This window comes from Heterodontus francisci, chromosome 10, assembly GCF_036365525.1.
Source record: "Heterodontus francisci isolate sHetFra1 chromosome 10, sHetFra1.hap1, whole genome shotgun sequence".
Taxonomy (NCBI): domain Eukaryota; kingdom Metazoa; phylum Chordata; class Chondrichthyes; order Heterodontiformes; family Heterodontidae; genus Heterodontus; species Heterodontus francisci.
In genome coordinates, this window is record NC_090380.1 from 26,630,931 (window position 1) to 26,647,187 (window position 16,257).

A 16,257-nucleotide genomic window follows, 5' to 3' on the forward strand; every position below is an offset into this window, starting at 1 on the left:
AACTTACCGTTTGCCTTTGCTCCATGGCCTTCTGGTCAATTATTCTCTGTGACCTTGTCCTATCAACCCCTTCTCTTTTCTTATCTCTTGCCCCACCCCCGCTTTACTTGCTTAAAATCTTTTACATTTCTAATATCTGCCAGTTCTGATGAAGAGTCACAGACCTGAAACATTAACTCTGCTTCTCTCTCCACAGATGCTGCCAGACCTGCTGAGTATTTCCAGCATTTCTTGTTTGTGTCCCCATCCTCAATGATGGGAGAGCACAGCAATCAGTGCAAAAGATAAGGCTGAAGCATTTACAACCATCTTCAGCCAGAAGTGCCGAGTGGATGATCCATCTCGGCCTTCTCCTGAGGACCCCAGCATCACCGAAACCAATCTAATTCACTTTGTGATATCAAGAAACAGCTAAAGGCACTGGAAACTGTAAAGGCTATGGGCCTGACAACATTCCAGCAATAGTACTGAAGACGTGCTCCAGAACTAGCTGCGCCCCTCGCCAAGCTGTTCCAATACAGCTACAATACTGGCATCTACCCGGCAATGTGGAAAATTGCCCAAGTAGGTCCCGTCCACAAAAGGCAGGACAAATCCAATCCATCCAATTACCGCCCTATCAGTCTACTCTCAATCAGCAACATAGTGATGGAAGATGACAGTGCTATCAAGTGGCACTTGCTCAGCAATAACCTGCTCAGTGATGCACAGTTTGGGTTCCACTAGCTACTCAGCTCCTGACCTCATTACAGCCTTTGTGCAAACATGGACAAAAGAGCTGAACTCCAGAGGTGAGGTGAGAGTGACTGACCTTGATATCAAGGCAGCATTTGACTAAATTTGCTGATGTCACATATATAGGTAGGAAAGTAACTTATAAAGAGGACATAAGGGGGTGACAAAGGGATATAGATAGGTTCAGTGAGTGGGCAAAGACCTGGCAAATGGAGTATAATGTGGAAAAGTGTGAAATTGTCCAGTTTGGCAGGAAGAATGGAAAAGAAGCATATTATCTAAATAGTGAGAGATTGCAGAGGGATCTGGGTGTCCTAGTGAATGAATCGCAAAAGGTTAGTATGCAGGTACAGTACGTAATTAGGAAAGCTAATAGAATGTTGTTTATCACGAGGGGATTGAATACAAAAGTAGGGAGGTTATGCTTCAGCTGTACAGGGCATTGGTGAGACCATATCTGGAATACAGTGTACAATACTGGTCTCCTTATTTAAGGAAGAATGTTAATGCATTGGAGGCAGTACAGAGAAGGTTTATTCGACTAATACCTGGAATGGGCGGGCTGTCTTATGAGGAAAGATTGGATAGGCTGGGCTTGTATCTGCTGGAATTTAGAAGAGTAAGAGGCAACTTGATTGATAAGATCCTGAGGGGTCTTGACAGGGTGGATGTGGAAAGGATGTTTCCCCTTGTGGGAGAATCTAGAACTAAGGGGTCACTGTTTAAAAATAAGGGGTTGCCCATTTAAGACAGAGATGAGGAGAAATCTTTTCTCTGAGGGTCATGAGTCTTTGGAATTCTCTTCCTCAAAAGGCAGTGGAAGCAGAGTCTTTGAATATTTTTAAGACCGAGGTTGATGAACAAGGGGGTGAAAGGTTATCGGGGGTGGGTGAAAATGTGGAGTAATCAGTTCAGCCATGAACTTATTGAATGGCGGAGCAGGCTCGAGGGACTGAGTGGCCTACTCCTGTTCCTAATTCGTATGTTTGTTCGTATGACGGAATGTGGCGTCAAGGAGCCCTAGCAAAACGAGTCAATGGGAATCAGGGGGAAACTCTCCACTAGTTCGAGTCATACCTAGCACAAAGGAAGATGGCTGTGGTTGATGGATGTCAATCATCTCAGTCCCAAGACATCACTGCAGGAGTACCTCGGGGTAGTGTCCTAGGCCCAACCACCTTCAGCTGCTTCATCACTGACCTTCCCTCCATCAAAAGGTCAGAAATGGGATGCTCGCTGATGATTGCACAATATTCACCAACATTCACGACTCTTCAGATAATGAAGCAGCCCGTGTCCAGATGCAGCAAGACCTGCACAACATCCTGGCTTGGGCTGATAAGTGGCAAATAACATTCACGCCACACAAATGCCAGGCAATGACTATCTCAAACAAGAGATAATCTGACAATCTCCCCTTAATGTTCAATGGCATTGCCATCTCTGAATCACCCACTATCAACATCCTGGAGGTCACCATTGACTGGAAACTGAACTGAACCAGCCACATAAATACGGTGGCTACAAGAGCAGATCAGAGGCTGGGAATTCTGCAGCAAGTAACTCACCTCCTGACTCCCCAATGCCTGTTCACCATCTACAAGGCACAAGTCAGGAGTATGATGGAATACTCTCCACTTGCCTGGATGGGTGCAGCTCCAACAACACTCGAGAAGCTCAACACCATCCAGGATAAAGCAGTCTGCTTGATCAGCACCCTATCCACCACCTTCAACATTCACTCCCTTCAACACCAAAGCACAGTAGCAGCAGTGTGTACCATCTACAAGATGCACTGTAGCAACTCACCAAGGCTCCTTCAATAGCACCTTCCAAATCATCTAGAAGAACAAGGGCAGCAGATGCATGGGAACACCACCACCTGCAAGCTCCCCTCCGAGCCACACACCAGCCTGACCTGGAACTATATCACCGTTCCTACACTGTCGCTGGGTCAAAATCCTGGAACTCCCTTCCTAACAGCACTGTGGGTGTACCTACACCCCAAGGACTGCAGCAGTTCAAAAAGGCAACTCGCCACCTTCTCAAGGGCAATTAGGGATGGGCAATAAATGCTGGCCTAGCCAGCGATGCCCATATCCTATGAACGAATAATAAAAAATAAACCTCAATTATTATTTGTAGTTATATTATGTACTTTAACTAGTTAAGCTATAAATTTAATACTGTACTTGAATCTCCCCAGACCTAGTTTATGTTACTGCCCTAGTTCAGAGGAAAAAAACGTAAAACTTACCAGCCAATCACTCATCAAAATTATGCCTCTAGATCTCAGCTCTTAGCTCTTGTTCCGTCTCTTGGACCACTCCTTGTTTTCTAAAAGACCAGAATAGTGCGTCTTCGCTACACTGCGCCAAGTTCCCAAGTTAAGTACTCTAGACGCGGACTCCATCAGTGGGCTGCCACTGAGAGATTATGGTAAGCGTTCGAAAAAGGAAGCATTCGGAAGGGCTGGAAGGCTAGGAACAGACGAAGCCCTTGAGGAATATAATGACAGTAGGAAGGAACTTAAGCAAGGAGTCAGGAGGGCTAAAAGGGGTCATGAAAAGTCATTGGCAAACAAGATTAAGCAGAATTCCAAGGCTTTTTATACGTATATAAAGAGCAAGAGGGTAACCAGGGAAAAGTTTGGCCCACTCAAGGACAGAGGAGGGAATCTATGTGTGGAGCCAGAGGAAATGGGCGAGGTACTAAATGAGTACTTTGCATCAGTATTCACCAAAGAGAAGGACTTGGTGGATGATGAGTCTAGGTGTTGGAGAAAATCCAGATTGTGCCCAATTGTTGAACAAATTCTCCGGACTCAGACGTTGAGAACAAACACTTTATTGCATGATATCATGGGATATAACACCTTACCTAAATGCGGTTCAGTGCTACTCCCAAAGAGCTACAGATCGCCGTGGACTTATATAGTATAAAAAAGGCAGAGCTAACAGTTTCACAATTAGATAAGCACCCACAAGACTGCCTACGTAACGGTGCACCATGCAGGGTCCGAGGTCAGCGAAACATCAGTTTCAACAATAACAAGCTAGTTCCTTAATTCAATGCCCACTCCAGACACCATATCTGGCCGTAATGTCTGATTGTGGTTAGCTGCTCTGTCTACAATTTATGACCGTTGGTTGTGGTTAGATTAGCTACAAGCTGTGTCCTGTTTTTCTGCTTCTACAATGTTAAGTAATAATTAGCAAAGCTAAGAAAATTTCTCCAACACTAGGGAAGGGAGTGTAGATAGTCTGGGTCATGTCGTTATCAAAAAGGAGGAGGTGTTGGGCGTCTTGCAAAGCATTGAGGTAGATAAGTCCCCAGGGCCTGATGGGATCTACCCTAGAATACTGAGGGAGGCAAGGGAAGAAATTGCTGGGGCCTTGACAGAAATCTTTGTATCCTCATTAGCTATAGGTGAGGTCCCAGAGGACTGGAGGATAGCCAATGTTGTTCCTTTGTTTAAGAAGGGTAGCAAGGATAATCCAGGAAATTATAGGCCGGTGAGCCTTATGTCAGTGGTAGGGAAATTATTAGAGAGGATTCTTCGGGACAGGATTTATTCCCATTTGGAAACAAATGAACTTATTAGCGAGAGGCAGCATGGTTTTGTGAAGGGAAGGTCATGTCTCACTAACTTGATCAAGTTTTTTGAGGAAGTGACGAAGATGATTGATGAAGGAAGGGCAGTGGATGTGGTCTATATGGACTTCAGTAAAGCCTTTGACAAGGTCCCTCCTGGCAGACTGGTACAAAAGGTGAAGTCACACGGGATCAGAGGTGAGCTGGCAAGATGGATACAGAACTGGCTCGGTATTAGAAAACAGAGGGTAGCAGTGGAAGGGTGCTTTTCTGAATGGAGGGCTATGACTAGTGGTGTTCCGCAGGGATCAGTGCTGGGACCTTTGCTCTTTGTAGTATATATAAATGATTTAGAGGAAAATGTAGCTGGTCTGATTAGTAAGTTTGCGGACGACACAAAGGTTGGTGGAGTTGCGGACAGTGATGAGGATTGTCAGAGAATACAGCAGGATATAGATCAGTTGGAGACTTGGGCGGAGAAATGGCAGATGGAGTTTAATTCGGACAAATGTGAGGAAATGCATTTTGGAAGATCTAATACAGGTGGGAGGTATACAGTAAATGGCAGAACCCTTAGGAGTATTGACAGGCAGAGAGATCTGGGCGTACAGGTCCACAGGTTAGTGAAAGTGGCAACGCAGGTGGATAAGGTAGTCAAGAAGGCATACGGCATGCTTGCCTTCATCGGTCGGGGCATAGAGTGTAAAAATTGGCAAGTCATGCTGTAGCTGTACAGAACTTTAGTTAGGCCACACTTAGAATATTGCGTACAATTCTGTCGCCACACTACCAGAAGGACATGGAGGCTTTGGAGAGGGTACAGAAGAGGTTTACCAAGATGGTGCCTGGTCTGGAGGACATTAGCTATGAGGAGAGGTTGGATAAACTCTGATTGTTTTCACTGGAACGACGGAGGTGGAGGGGCGACATGATAGAGGTTTACTATGTTGTGAGTGGCATGGACAGAGTGGATAGTCAGTAGCTTTTTCTCAGGGTGGAAGAGTCAGTTACTAGGGAACATAGGTTTAAGGTGCGAGGGGCAAAGTTTAGAGGGGATGTGCGAGGCAAGTTCTTTACACAGAGGGTGGTGAGTGCCTGGAACTTGCTGCCAGGAGAGGTGGTGGAAGCAGGTACGATAGCGACGTTTAAGAGGCATCTTGACAAATACATGAATAGGATGGGAATAGAGGGATACCGTTCCCGGAAGTGCAGAAGGTGTTCGTTTGACAGGCATCAAGATCGGCGCAGGCTTGGAGGGCCGAATGGCCTGTTCCTGTACTGTTCTTTGTTCTTTGTCAGGGTATTGGTAGTGTAGCCATTATGGTACTGGACAAATAATCCTGGAGAATGTACGTTTGAATCCCACAACAGTTCACCTGTGAAAGGTTATGAAATTGAGTTCAGTAAATCTGGTAATTTGTGGGCTGATAGCAGGGGAAAAATTAACCATGAAAATTGCTGGATTATCATAAAAATGCCATCTAGTTCACTATTGCTCTTCAGGGAAGGGATCCTGTCTGGCCTACACGTGAGTCCAGACCCATGTTAAGTGGTTGACTCTTAAATGTCTGCAGGGGAACTAGGGATATGCAGTAAGTTTACTAAGAGCCTTGTGTAAATTTATAATGGGAAGAAAGTGGCTGCTTATAATTCTGTCAACACATTTTTGAAGAATTGTTTTGTAGTCCAGCAGCCTCTGTGGCAGATATTTCATAAACATCCCCTTTGGTCCGAGCATAACCTCCAGTCCCCCTCAGCAACATAGAAACATCTTTGCTTCACATCGCATTGAAAACATTTTTTATTGAATGGTTTCAGTTGCATAAAACATTGAAATGTTTTCTTTATTACGATCTGTTCCTGTCTTATGACTGTCTTTCCCCATACACGCTGCCACCGCCCAACCATCTGTGGGCAGCGCAGTGGTTAGCACTGCAGCCTCCAGCCTCCAGCGACCTGGGTTCGATTCTGGGTACTGCCTGTGCGGAGTTTGCAAGTTCTCCCTGTGTCTGCGTGGGTTTTCGCTGGGTGCTCCGGTTTCCTCCCACAGCCAAAGACTTGCAGGTTGATAGGTAAATTGGCCATTATAAATTGCCCCTAGTATAGGTGGGTGGTAGGGGAATATAGGGACAGGTGGGGATGTGGTAGGAATATGGGATTAATGTAGGATTAGTATAAATGGGTGGTTGATGGTCAGCACAGACTCGGGCCAAAGGGCCTGTTTCAGTGCTGTATCTCTAAACTAAACTAAACTAAAATAAATAAATCAGTAGATTTTCTGCCAGATTGGGGTGACATGACTGTTGCAGAGCACTCTGGGGATTGTAGTTTCGATGAGCAAGGTGAAAACTAAAACTCCCACAATGTATTTGTCCATAGGTGCCATGTATGTAAACCTCAGGTAAAATTTCCATCTCTTGGGAGTGAATCAGAACACCAGGTCAAATTCACAGAGAGATGGCCAAGCTTCTGCAAGGTCATCTAAGATGAAATGTCTCATTCTGTGGGTAAGTTTTTTTTCCATTGATTCCAGTGTTTTTAATTGACCCCCTGACATTGGGTCAGCCTCCACATGTATGCTGACAAACTCAGCTCTACTTCTCTACCAATTCTCTCAATCTCTCCTCCAGCTCCATGTTGTCAGGCTGCTGGTACAATATCAAATGTCAGCTAAGCAACAATTTACTCTGGTTAAATGTTTGAAAGACCGAAGCCATCATCTTTGACCTCTTCCACAAACTCCAAACTCTTGCTCCAGATTTTATTCTCCTCCCCGGCCAGTGTCTCAGGCTGAACCAGACTTTTTGCAGTCTCTGTGTCCTAGTCATCCCTGTGTTGACCTTCTAACCCCACACCCCCTCCAACACAAAGACCACACATTGCGCTCACGTAACATCACCTGCCTCAGCTTATCTGCTGAAACTCTCAACTGTGCCTACATCACCTTCAATCTCCTTTAAGACCCTCCATCAAACCCACTTCTTTGACCAAGTTTTTGCTCACCTTTTCTACCATCTCCTTTGCTTTGTCATCCATTTGATTACATAGGAACATAGGAAGATGGGAACAGGAGTAGGCCATTCAGCCCCTCGAGCCTATCCTGCCATTCAGTGAGGTCATGGCTGATCCGCAGCCTAACTCCATATACTTGCCTTTGGCCCATATTCCTTAATATCTTTGCTATCTCAGATTTAAAATTAACAACTGTTCTAGCTCTGTGATTACACCTCTGTAAAGCTCCTTGGCATGTTTTTCCACATTAAAGACAAATGTAAATGCAAGTTGTAGTATGTATTATATAACTTTTATATGTTTTTATATAATATAATCCAGATGTTTGCTGGAATCACTTGAAAAAATTGTGACTGGTTCAAGTTGGAGCGTTTAAATTGATTACCTGGGAAAGCTTTTCTGATCTATATTGGGTGAGGTTCTTCAGCTGGGAAGATTGTAATACTTGACATTTTTTCTGCAACAAACACATCTAGTGTGCACCCCTCTACCTTTCAGTTGATGTGCTATGCTTAAGGTTTTTAATTATAGACTTCCTGATTCCTTTATATTTGATAAAATTAATACATGTCTGCAGTAGTCAAGAGTTCTTTTGAGTGAATCATAAGAGTGGTTTGAAATACTTGTGCAGCTTATTTTGCATTAATACCATAATGCATTAATATATTTCAGAGGATCAAAAGATTGGTGTTGGGGCAGTGATCTGGGCAGAAGGGAAGATGGTAAGTTTTAGCTTTTTGCATTACATTCTTTTAAAAAGGAAATTCTACCAGTTTTCTGTTAAAGCCATTGACCCTTTGCTTGGCTGTGACACAAAGGCTGCTGTCACCATCACATTCTGACTACTCTCCAAGGGCAAGTCTAAAGAGTGAACATCAGCAAGGTATTAAAGTGTGCAGGGCATCATAGCTGAGGTCAATTCTGCCCTTGGCCAATGGTTACTTTCGGGAGAAAACCGTGGCAACTGTGATTTTTGTTTACCTCTTCTTCCTTCAGTCAATTGTAGCACCCTGAGCCACCACCCTCCCCCCCCCCCCCCCCCCCCCCCCACCAAATTAAATTAGCACAGATCAGGAAGAAAAGGGGCTTGTGACTTTGTTACAACAGTGCATATGGAAATTTGATAACATCAACGACTGAAAACTGTACATGGAAGAATTTCAACCCACTAGTCTGTGTGGCTGAGTATAAACTTGAGCTATTGGATGAAGATGAATTTATAGTTTAAAACAATTAACAACTTATAGGAAGTTAAATTAGATATGCAGTGGCCCAAAAAATGAATCCTCCAGCTGAAATATTTATTCTCAGCAGCAAATGATGTGATTCCTTAACGCCTTTAAATAAGGTTTGGATAAATATCTTAATGGAGAGCTGTAGGGAGAAAGAAAGAAAACAAAATGCTTTACAGTTAATGAAGTACTTTTGAAGTGTAGTCACTGTTGTAGGAAATGTGGCAGTAAGCTGCACGCAACAAGGTCTCACAAACCCCAATGTGATCATGAGCAGATAATCAGTTTTAGTGATGTTGATTGAGGGATAAATATTGGCCAGGACACCTGGGAGAATTCCCCTGCTCTTCAAATCGTGCAATAGCTTCCTATAAATTTTCAATATTACAGCAATGGATAAAGCGTGATAAACCTCTGAATGTATACTCTGTTATGGGCTATAGGGTGACCAATGCTACAGAAAATCAACAAATATTTTATTTATTTGTATTTTTTGGGTATTTTGTGTTGGATAAGAATGTTTTAAAATGCAATATCCTACTTAAAGCATTGGCGAATTACTGCTTGAATGGTATTTTAAGAATTTGTTTCCGCTCACTTCTGTCCACCTTTTCTTGCTAGTATGACCTTTGAGCCAGTTTGGGTCCAGCCTAGCCACCTGTATGACCACATGCATCTGTAACCCCAAACCTGTGATATATATATTACACTGTGTCTCCTGACAACGCAGAGCACGGGCAGAGCGATCGCCGACGTCATCAGTGCGTTCATAGACATTGTGTGTGTGAACGCTTTTTGTAAATGTATTTTAGCCAAAATGCAAAAGCTAGCTCAGTCCACTCATTACTTTCGAGAGGTCTTGCTTAACTGTTAACTCACTTTTTTTCATCAGCCTTATGCACTGAGGAGAGAATATGGCCCTTTAATATCTGACTGCTTAACTCCCTTTGATTTAATGTGTCTTGTGGTTGAGTCACTCATTGGTTTATATTTAGACAGGTTGACCTTCTCTATGGTGTTATCCCACCATGTGTATCCTCCATAACCACGTGTGAGGCTATTCTTTCCCTATCATTACATTTCATGGCAATGAGATCATGTTCCAACATTTTGTTTGACATTTTATCTGAAAATTTTGAGCGTGAGAATATTCTGAGTGGCCATCAGACAAGAGACTAACCCTTCTCTGATTAGCTGAAACTGTCTGGGATGCAACCCCAAAGGAGCATAATGAACCATTCCATCCATCCACAGCTGATTGATTAAACGTGCATTAAAGCAGAACAGATCATGAAGCCAAGTGACATAAGATTTGTATCCCACTCAGGACATCTGCTTGAAGTCAGTCAGAGCTTTGGCATGAGCTATCAGACAGGCACAGCTTGCAGAAGTCCTAATGGATATTGTCATTTTTAAAAAAAACTTCTATCGTAATTTCTGTTTATTATAGAGTAATTGTGATGGAACAGGAGCCAGGTATCTGATTGGCTGCGGTTACAACGCCTATCCAATGGGGTCTGAATATGCAGACTACCCTCAGATGGATGAGAAGCAGCAGAAAGACAGAGAAGCCAGGAAGTTTCGGTACATCATACACGCCGAGCAGAATGCCTTAACCTTCCGGTAGGTATGCAAAGCACTTAGGAACATTACCGGTTTTAACCTGCTAAAGTTACCTATGCATAAAAGAAGGAGAAAAGATTCAAATTTCTACAGCATCTTTCAAAAACTCTGATGACCCAAAGTGTTTTCAGCCAGTGAAGTACTTTTTGAAGGTTATTCACTATTGTAACGGCCTATATACCTAACATCACACTGGCATTGAAATTCATATATTACAGGACGTCTTTTTGGTACATCCCAAAGACTGGCGGATCGTATCAAACAACGTGTCCCTTCTGCCGTTCGTAACGGGCAAGGTGCAGGCCATGCCCAAACAGCTTGTGCTTGCAAAACTCAAAACACAGTGTCCAATATTAGATGTGATTCCGCGATTGGACAACATTTGCTAAATAATCCTCAGTTTGCTAAGAATTACGCTGACAACCAATTTAAGATTGTCAGTAGGGCTCACAGTGTGGAGCATTTGCACGTACTGGAAGCTACATATATTAACACACAGGGCCATGTTCTTTGTAGACAGAAAGAATGTGTACACACATTGCACCTGCTTCAGCTGAACAAAATAAGTGACAGCCATTCGCTGGTTCATTCCTCAGGGCAATATCTTGACCAATCAGAGTCAAGCTGTCTGGTTTAAATTTCAAGCAAAGCTTGGCAGTTAACTGTCAGTCACTGTTAACTGGTGCATTCTCCATGGCAACGCCTCCATCAATCAGAGTTCACTTGCCAACCAATCAGCATGCTCTTCTCACAGTATAAATTTGTTGTTTTCCCTTACATTGGTATTCTTGCAGAATGTCATGATGAGTGCAGGATGAAAAGCTTCGACTTAATGTCTCTATTTTCAGCAATACTCAGGTTTTGCACTACCAAACGACTATTAGTAGTTATACTGTTGGACAGAGCATTAAACGAGAAATTATTGGAGCTTGTAACAAAGGCAATGTAATAATTGTGGGGGACTTCAATTTTCATATAAACTGGGACAATGAAATGGGCAGGAGTGGTCTAGAAGATGAGTTTGTAGAATGTTTTCGTGACAGTTTCTTGGAGCATTATGTTGTGGAGCCACCTAGGGATAAAGCTGTCTTGGATCTAGTATTGTATTGTATAATGAAGGATGGTTAATAAGCAATGTCATAGTAAAAGATCCACTGGGAAACAGTGCTCATAATACCATTGAATTCCATGTTCTGTTTGAAAGTGACATGCTCCAATCACAAACAAGAATCTTAAAGGCAATTATGTAGGCATGAGGGGAGAACTGGCTAAGGTAAATTGTTTTTTTTATTCATTCATTCATGGAATGTGGGCAACTCTGGATAAGACAGCATTTATTGCCCTTGAGAAGGTGGTGGTGAGATGCTGTCTTGAACCCCTGCAGTCCATGTGGGGTAGGTACACCCACAGTGCTGTTAGGAAGGGAGTTCCAGGATTTTGACCCAGCGACAGCGAAGGAACGGCGATTATATTTCCAGGTCAGGATGGTGTGTGGCTTGGAGGGGAACGTGCAAGTGGTAATTTTTAGTTTAGTTTAGAGATACAGCACTGAAACAGGCCCTTCGGCCCACCGAGTCTGTGCCGACCATCAACCACCCATTTATACTAATCTTACACTAACTTCATATTCCTACCACATCCCCACCTGTCCCTATATTTCCCTACCACCTACCTATACTAGGGGCAATTGCTAATGGCCAATTTACCTATCAACCTGCAAGTCTTTGGCATGTGGGAGGAAACCGGTGCACCCGGAGGAAACCCACGCAGACACAGGCAGAACTTGCAAACTCCACACTGGCGGTACCCAGAATTGAACCCGGGTCGCTGGAGCTGTGAGGCTGCGGTGCTAACCACTGCGCCACTGTGCCACCCTATGTTCCCATACAACTTCTGCCCTTGTCCTTCTAGGTGGTAGAGGTCATGGGTTTCGAAGGTGCTGTCTAAGGAGCCTTGGTGAGTTGCTGCAGTGCATCTTGTAGATGGTATACAATGCTGCCACTGTGCATCGGTGGTGGAGGGAGTGAATGTTTGTGGATGGGGTGCCAATCAAGTGGGTTGCTTTGTCCTGGATGGTGTCTAGCTTCTTAAGTGTTGTCAGAGCTGCACCCATCCAGGCAAGTGGAGTGTATTCCATCACACTCTTGTGCCCTGTAGATGGTGGACAGTCTTTGGGGAGTCAGGAGGTGAGTTACTTGCCGCAGGATTCATAGCCTCCGACCTGCTCTTGTAGCCACGGTATTTATATGGCTATTCCAGTTCAGTTTCTGGTCAACAGTAACACCCAGGATGCAGATAGTGGGGGATTCAGCGATTGTAATGTCATTGAATGTCAAGGGAAGATGGTTGGATTCTCTCTTGTTTGAGATAGTCATTGCCTGGCACTTGTGTGGTGTGAATGTTACTTGCCATTTATCAGCCCAAGCCTAGATATTGTCCAGGACTTGCTACATTTCTACACTGATTGCTTCAGTATCTGAGGAGTCGTAAATGGTGCTGAACATTGTGCAATCATCAGCAAACATCCCCACTTCTGACTTTATGATTGAAGGAAGGTCATTGTTGAAGCAGCTGAAAATGGTTGGGCCTAGGATTGTACCCTGAGGAACTCCTGCAGTGATGTCCTGGAGCTGAGGTGATTGATCTTCAATGACCACAGCCATCTTCCTTTGCGCTAGGTATGACTCCAACCAGAGAGTTTTCCCTCTGATTCCCGTTGACTCCAGTTTTGTTAGGGCTCCTTGATGCCATACTCCGTCAAATGCTGACTTGATGTCAAGGGCAGTCACTCTCACCTCATCTCTTGAGTTCAGCTCTTTTGTCCATGTTTGGAGAAAGGCTGTAATGAGGTCAGGAGTTGAGTGGCCCTGGCAGAGCCAAACCGAGCATCACTGAGCAGGTTATTGCTGAGCAAGTGCCACTTGATAGCACTGTCAACAACATCGTCCATTACTTTACTGATGATCAAGAGTAGACTGATGGGGCAGTAATTGGCCAAGTTGGATTTGTCCTGCTTTTTGTGTACAAGACGTACTTGAACAATTTTCCACATTGCTGGGTAGATGTCAGTATTGGAACATACCTCAAAAGTATTGTAACGGCTTGGCTGGGGTGTGGCAGGTTCTGGAGCACATGTCTTCAGTACTATTGCCCGAATGATGTCAGGGCCCGTCGCCTTTGCAGTATCTAGTGCCTTCAGTTGTTTCTTGATATCACGTGGAGTAAATTGAATTGGCTGAAGACTGGCATCTGTGATGCTGGGGACTTCAGGAGGAGGCCGAGATAGATCATCAACTCAGCACTTCTGGCTGAAAATAGTTGCAAATGCTTCAGCCTTGTCTTTTGCACTGATGTGCTGGGCTCCCCCATCATTGAGGATGGGGATAATTGTTGAGCCACCTCCTCCTGTTAGATATTTATTTGTCCACCACCAAACACAGTTGGATGTGGCAGGACTGAAGAGCTTAGATCTGATCCGTTGGTTGTGGGATCGCTTAGCTCTGTTTGTCGCATGTTGCTTGCGCTGTTTGACATGCAAGTAGTCCTGGGTTGTAACTTCACCAGATTGACACCTCGTTTTGAGGTATGCCTGGTGCTACTCTTGGGATGTCCTCCTGCACTTTTCATTGAACTAGGGTTGATCCCCCGGCTTGATGGTAATGGTAGAGTGGGGGATATGCCAGGCCATGAGGTTACAGATTGTGGTTGAGTACAGTTCTGCTGCTGATGGCCCACAGCGCCTCATGGATGCCCAGTTTTGCATTGCTAGATCTGATTGAAATCTATCCCATTTAGCACACAAGTGCCACACAACACAATGGAGGGTATCTTCAATGTGAAGACAGGACTTTACCTCCAAGGGCTGTGTGGTGGTCACTCCTACCAATACTGTCATAGACAGATGCATCTGCGACAGGCAGATTGGTGAGGACGAGGTCATGTTTTTCCCTATTGTTGGTTTCCTCACCACCTGCCGTAAACCCAGTCTAGTAGCTATGTCCTTTAGGACTCAGCCAGCTCGGTCAGTAATGGTGCTACCGAGCCACTCTTGGTGATGGACATTGAAGTCCCCCACCCAGAGTACATTCTGCACCCTTGCCACCCTCCATGCTTCCTCCAAGTGTTGTTCAATATGAAGGAGTACTGACTCATCAGTTGAGGGAGGGTGGTAGGTGGTAATCATCAGGAGGTTTCCTTCCCATGTTTGACTTGATGCCATGAGACTTCATGGGGTCCGGAGTCCATGTTGAGAACTCCCAGGGAAACTCCCTCCCGACTGTATACCACAGTGCCGCCACCATCTCTGCTGTATCTGTCCTGTACAGGACATACCCGGGAATATTGTCTGTTGGATATGATTCCGTGAGTTGACTATTTCAGGCTGCTGCTTGACTAGTCTGTGGGACAGCTTTACCAACTTTGGCACAAGCCCCCGATGTTAGTAAGGAGGACTTTTCAGGGTCGACAGTGCTGGGTTTGCCATTGTCATTTCTGGTGCCTAGGTCGATGCCAGGTGATCCGTCCGGTTTCATTCCTTATTGATTTTTGTAGCAGTTTGATGCAACTGAGTGGCTTGATAGGCCATTTCAGAGGGCATCAAGAGTCAACCACATTACTGTGGGTCTGGGGTCACATGTCAGCCAGACCAGGTAAGGACAGCAGATTTCCTTCCCTAAAGGACATTAGTGAACTAGATGGGATTTTACAACAATCAACAATCGTTTCATGGCTTTCATTAGACTAGCTTTTAATTCCAGATTTTTATTAATTGAATTCAAATCCCACCTTCTGCAGCGGTGGGATTCAAACCCATGTCCCCAGAGCATTACCCTAGGTTACTAGTCCAGTGACAATCCCACTACACCACCGCCTCCCCCCAAATAGACTAAAAAGTAGGGCAGTGGGAAACCTTTAAAGAAACAATTCAAAATGTTTAATAAAAATACATTCCTCTGAGAAACAAAAACTCGGGCAGAAAGATCCAACTGTGGCTCATTCAGGAAGTTGAGCATTAGATTAAAAGAAAAGGCTTATAATGTTGCAAAAACCAGTAGCAAGTCTGAGGATTGGGAGTGTTTTAGAAACCAGCAAAGGGCCACCAAAAAGTTGATGACAAAAGAAAAAATAGAATGAGCGTAAACTAGCCAGTAACACAAAAACAGATTGCAAGAGCTTTTATAGGTATATCAAAAGGAAGAGAGTAGCTAAAATAAACGTTGGTCCCTTAGAATCAGAGATAGGAGAAATTATCATGGGGAATGAGGAAAAAGCAGAGGCATTGAATAAATATTTTGTGTCTGTCTTCACAGTAGAAGACACACGTTCCATACCAGAATTAGGCAGTAACCTAGGGGCTATAAAAGTAAGGAAATTCATATCAGCAGGGAAAAAATATCGGAGAAACTTAAGGAACTGAAATCTGACATTTCCAGGATCTGATGGCCTACATCCTAGGGTTCTAAAAAAGATAGCTGCAAAGATAGTGGATGTGCTAGCTATGATTTTCCAAAATTCCTTAGATTCGGGAATGGTCCCATCAGATTGGAAGTTGGCAAATGTTACACTGCTTTTCAAGAAAGGCAGGAGAGAGAAAACGGAACTACAGGCCAGTTAGCTTAACATCAGTCGTTGGGGAAAATGCTGGAATCTATTATTAAGGAAGACTTAACAATGCACTTAGAAAAGCACAGTATGATCAGAACAAGTCAACGTAGTTTTACTAAAGGGAAATCCTGTTTGACAATTCTATTAGAGTTTTTTGAGGATGTAACTAGTAGGGTAGATAAAGGGGAACCTGTAGATGTAGTATACTTGGATTTCCAAAAGGCATTCGATAAGGTGCCACACAAAAGGTTAATAGGCAAGATAAGGGCTCATGGAGTTGGGGGTAATATATTAGCATGGTTAGATGATTGGTTAACAGACAGGAAGCAACAAGTGGGCAAAACGGGGCTTTTTTCAAGCAGGCAGTAAATAGTGGAGTGCTGCAAAGATTAGTGCTGGGGCCTCAGCTATTTACTATCAATATTGATGACTTGGGTGAAGAGACAGAGAGTAATGT

At 44.0% G+C, this 16,257-nt stretch overlaps 1 protein-coding gene across 2 annotated transcripts in view; it reads left to right on the forward strand.

The window, feature by feature from the left end:
* Positions 1-16,257, forward strand: part of cdadc1 (cytidine and dCMP deaminase domain containing 1) — a 59,660-nt gene that overhangs the window by 26,331 nt on the left and 17,072 nt on the right. For both annotated transcript variants that reach the window (XM_068040299.1, XM_068040300.1), the window contains 2 exons: positions 8,014-8,063; positions 10,024-10,196. In XM_068040299.1, the coding sequence (XP_067896400.1) occupies positions 8,014-8,063; positions 10,024-10,196 (223 nt within the window). The remainder of the gene's footprint in view (positions 1-8,013; positions 8,064-10,023; positions 10,197-16,257) is intronic.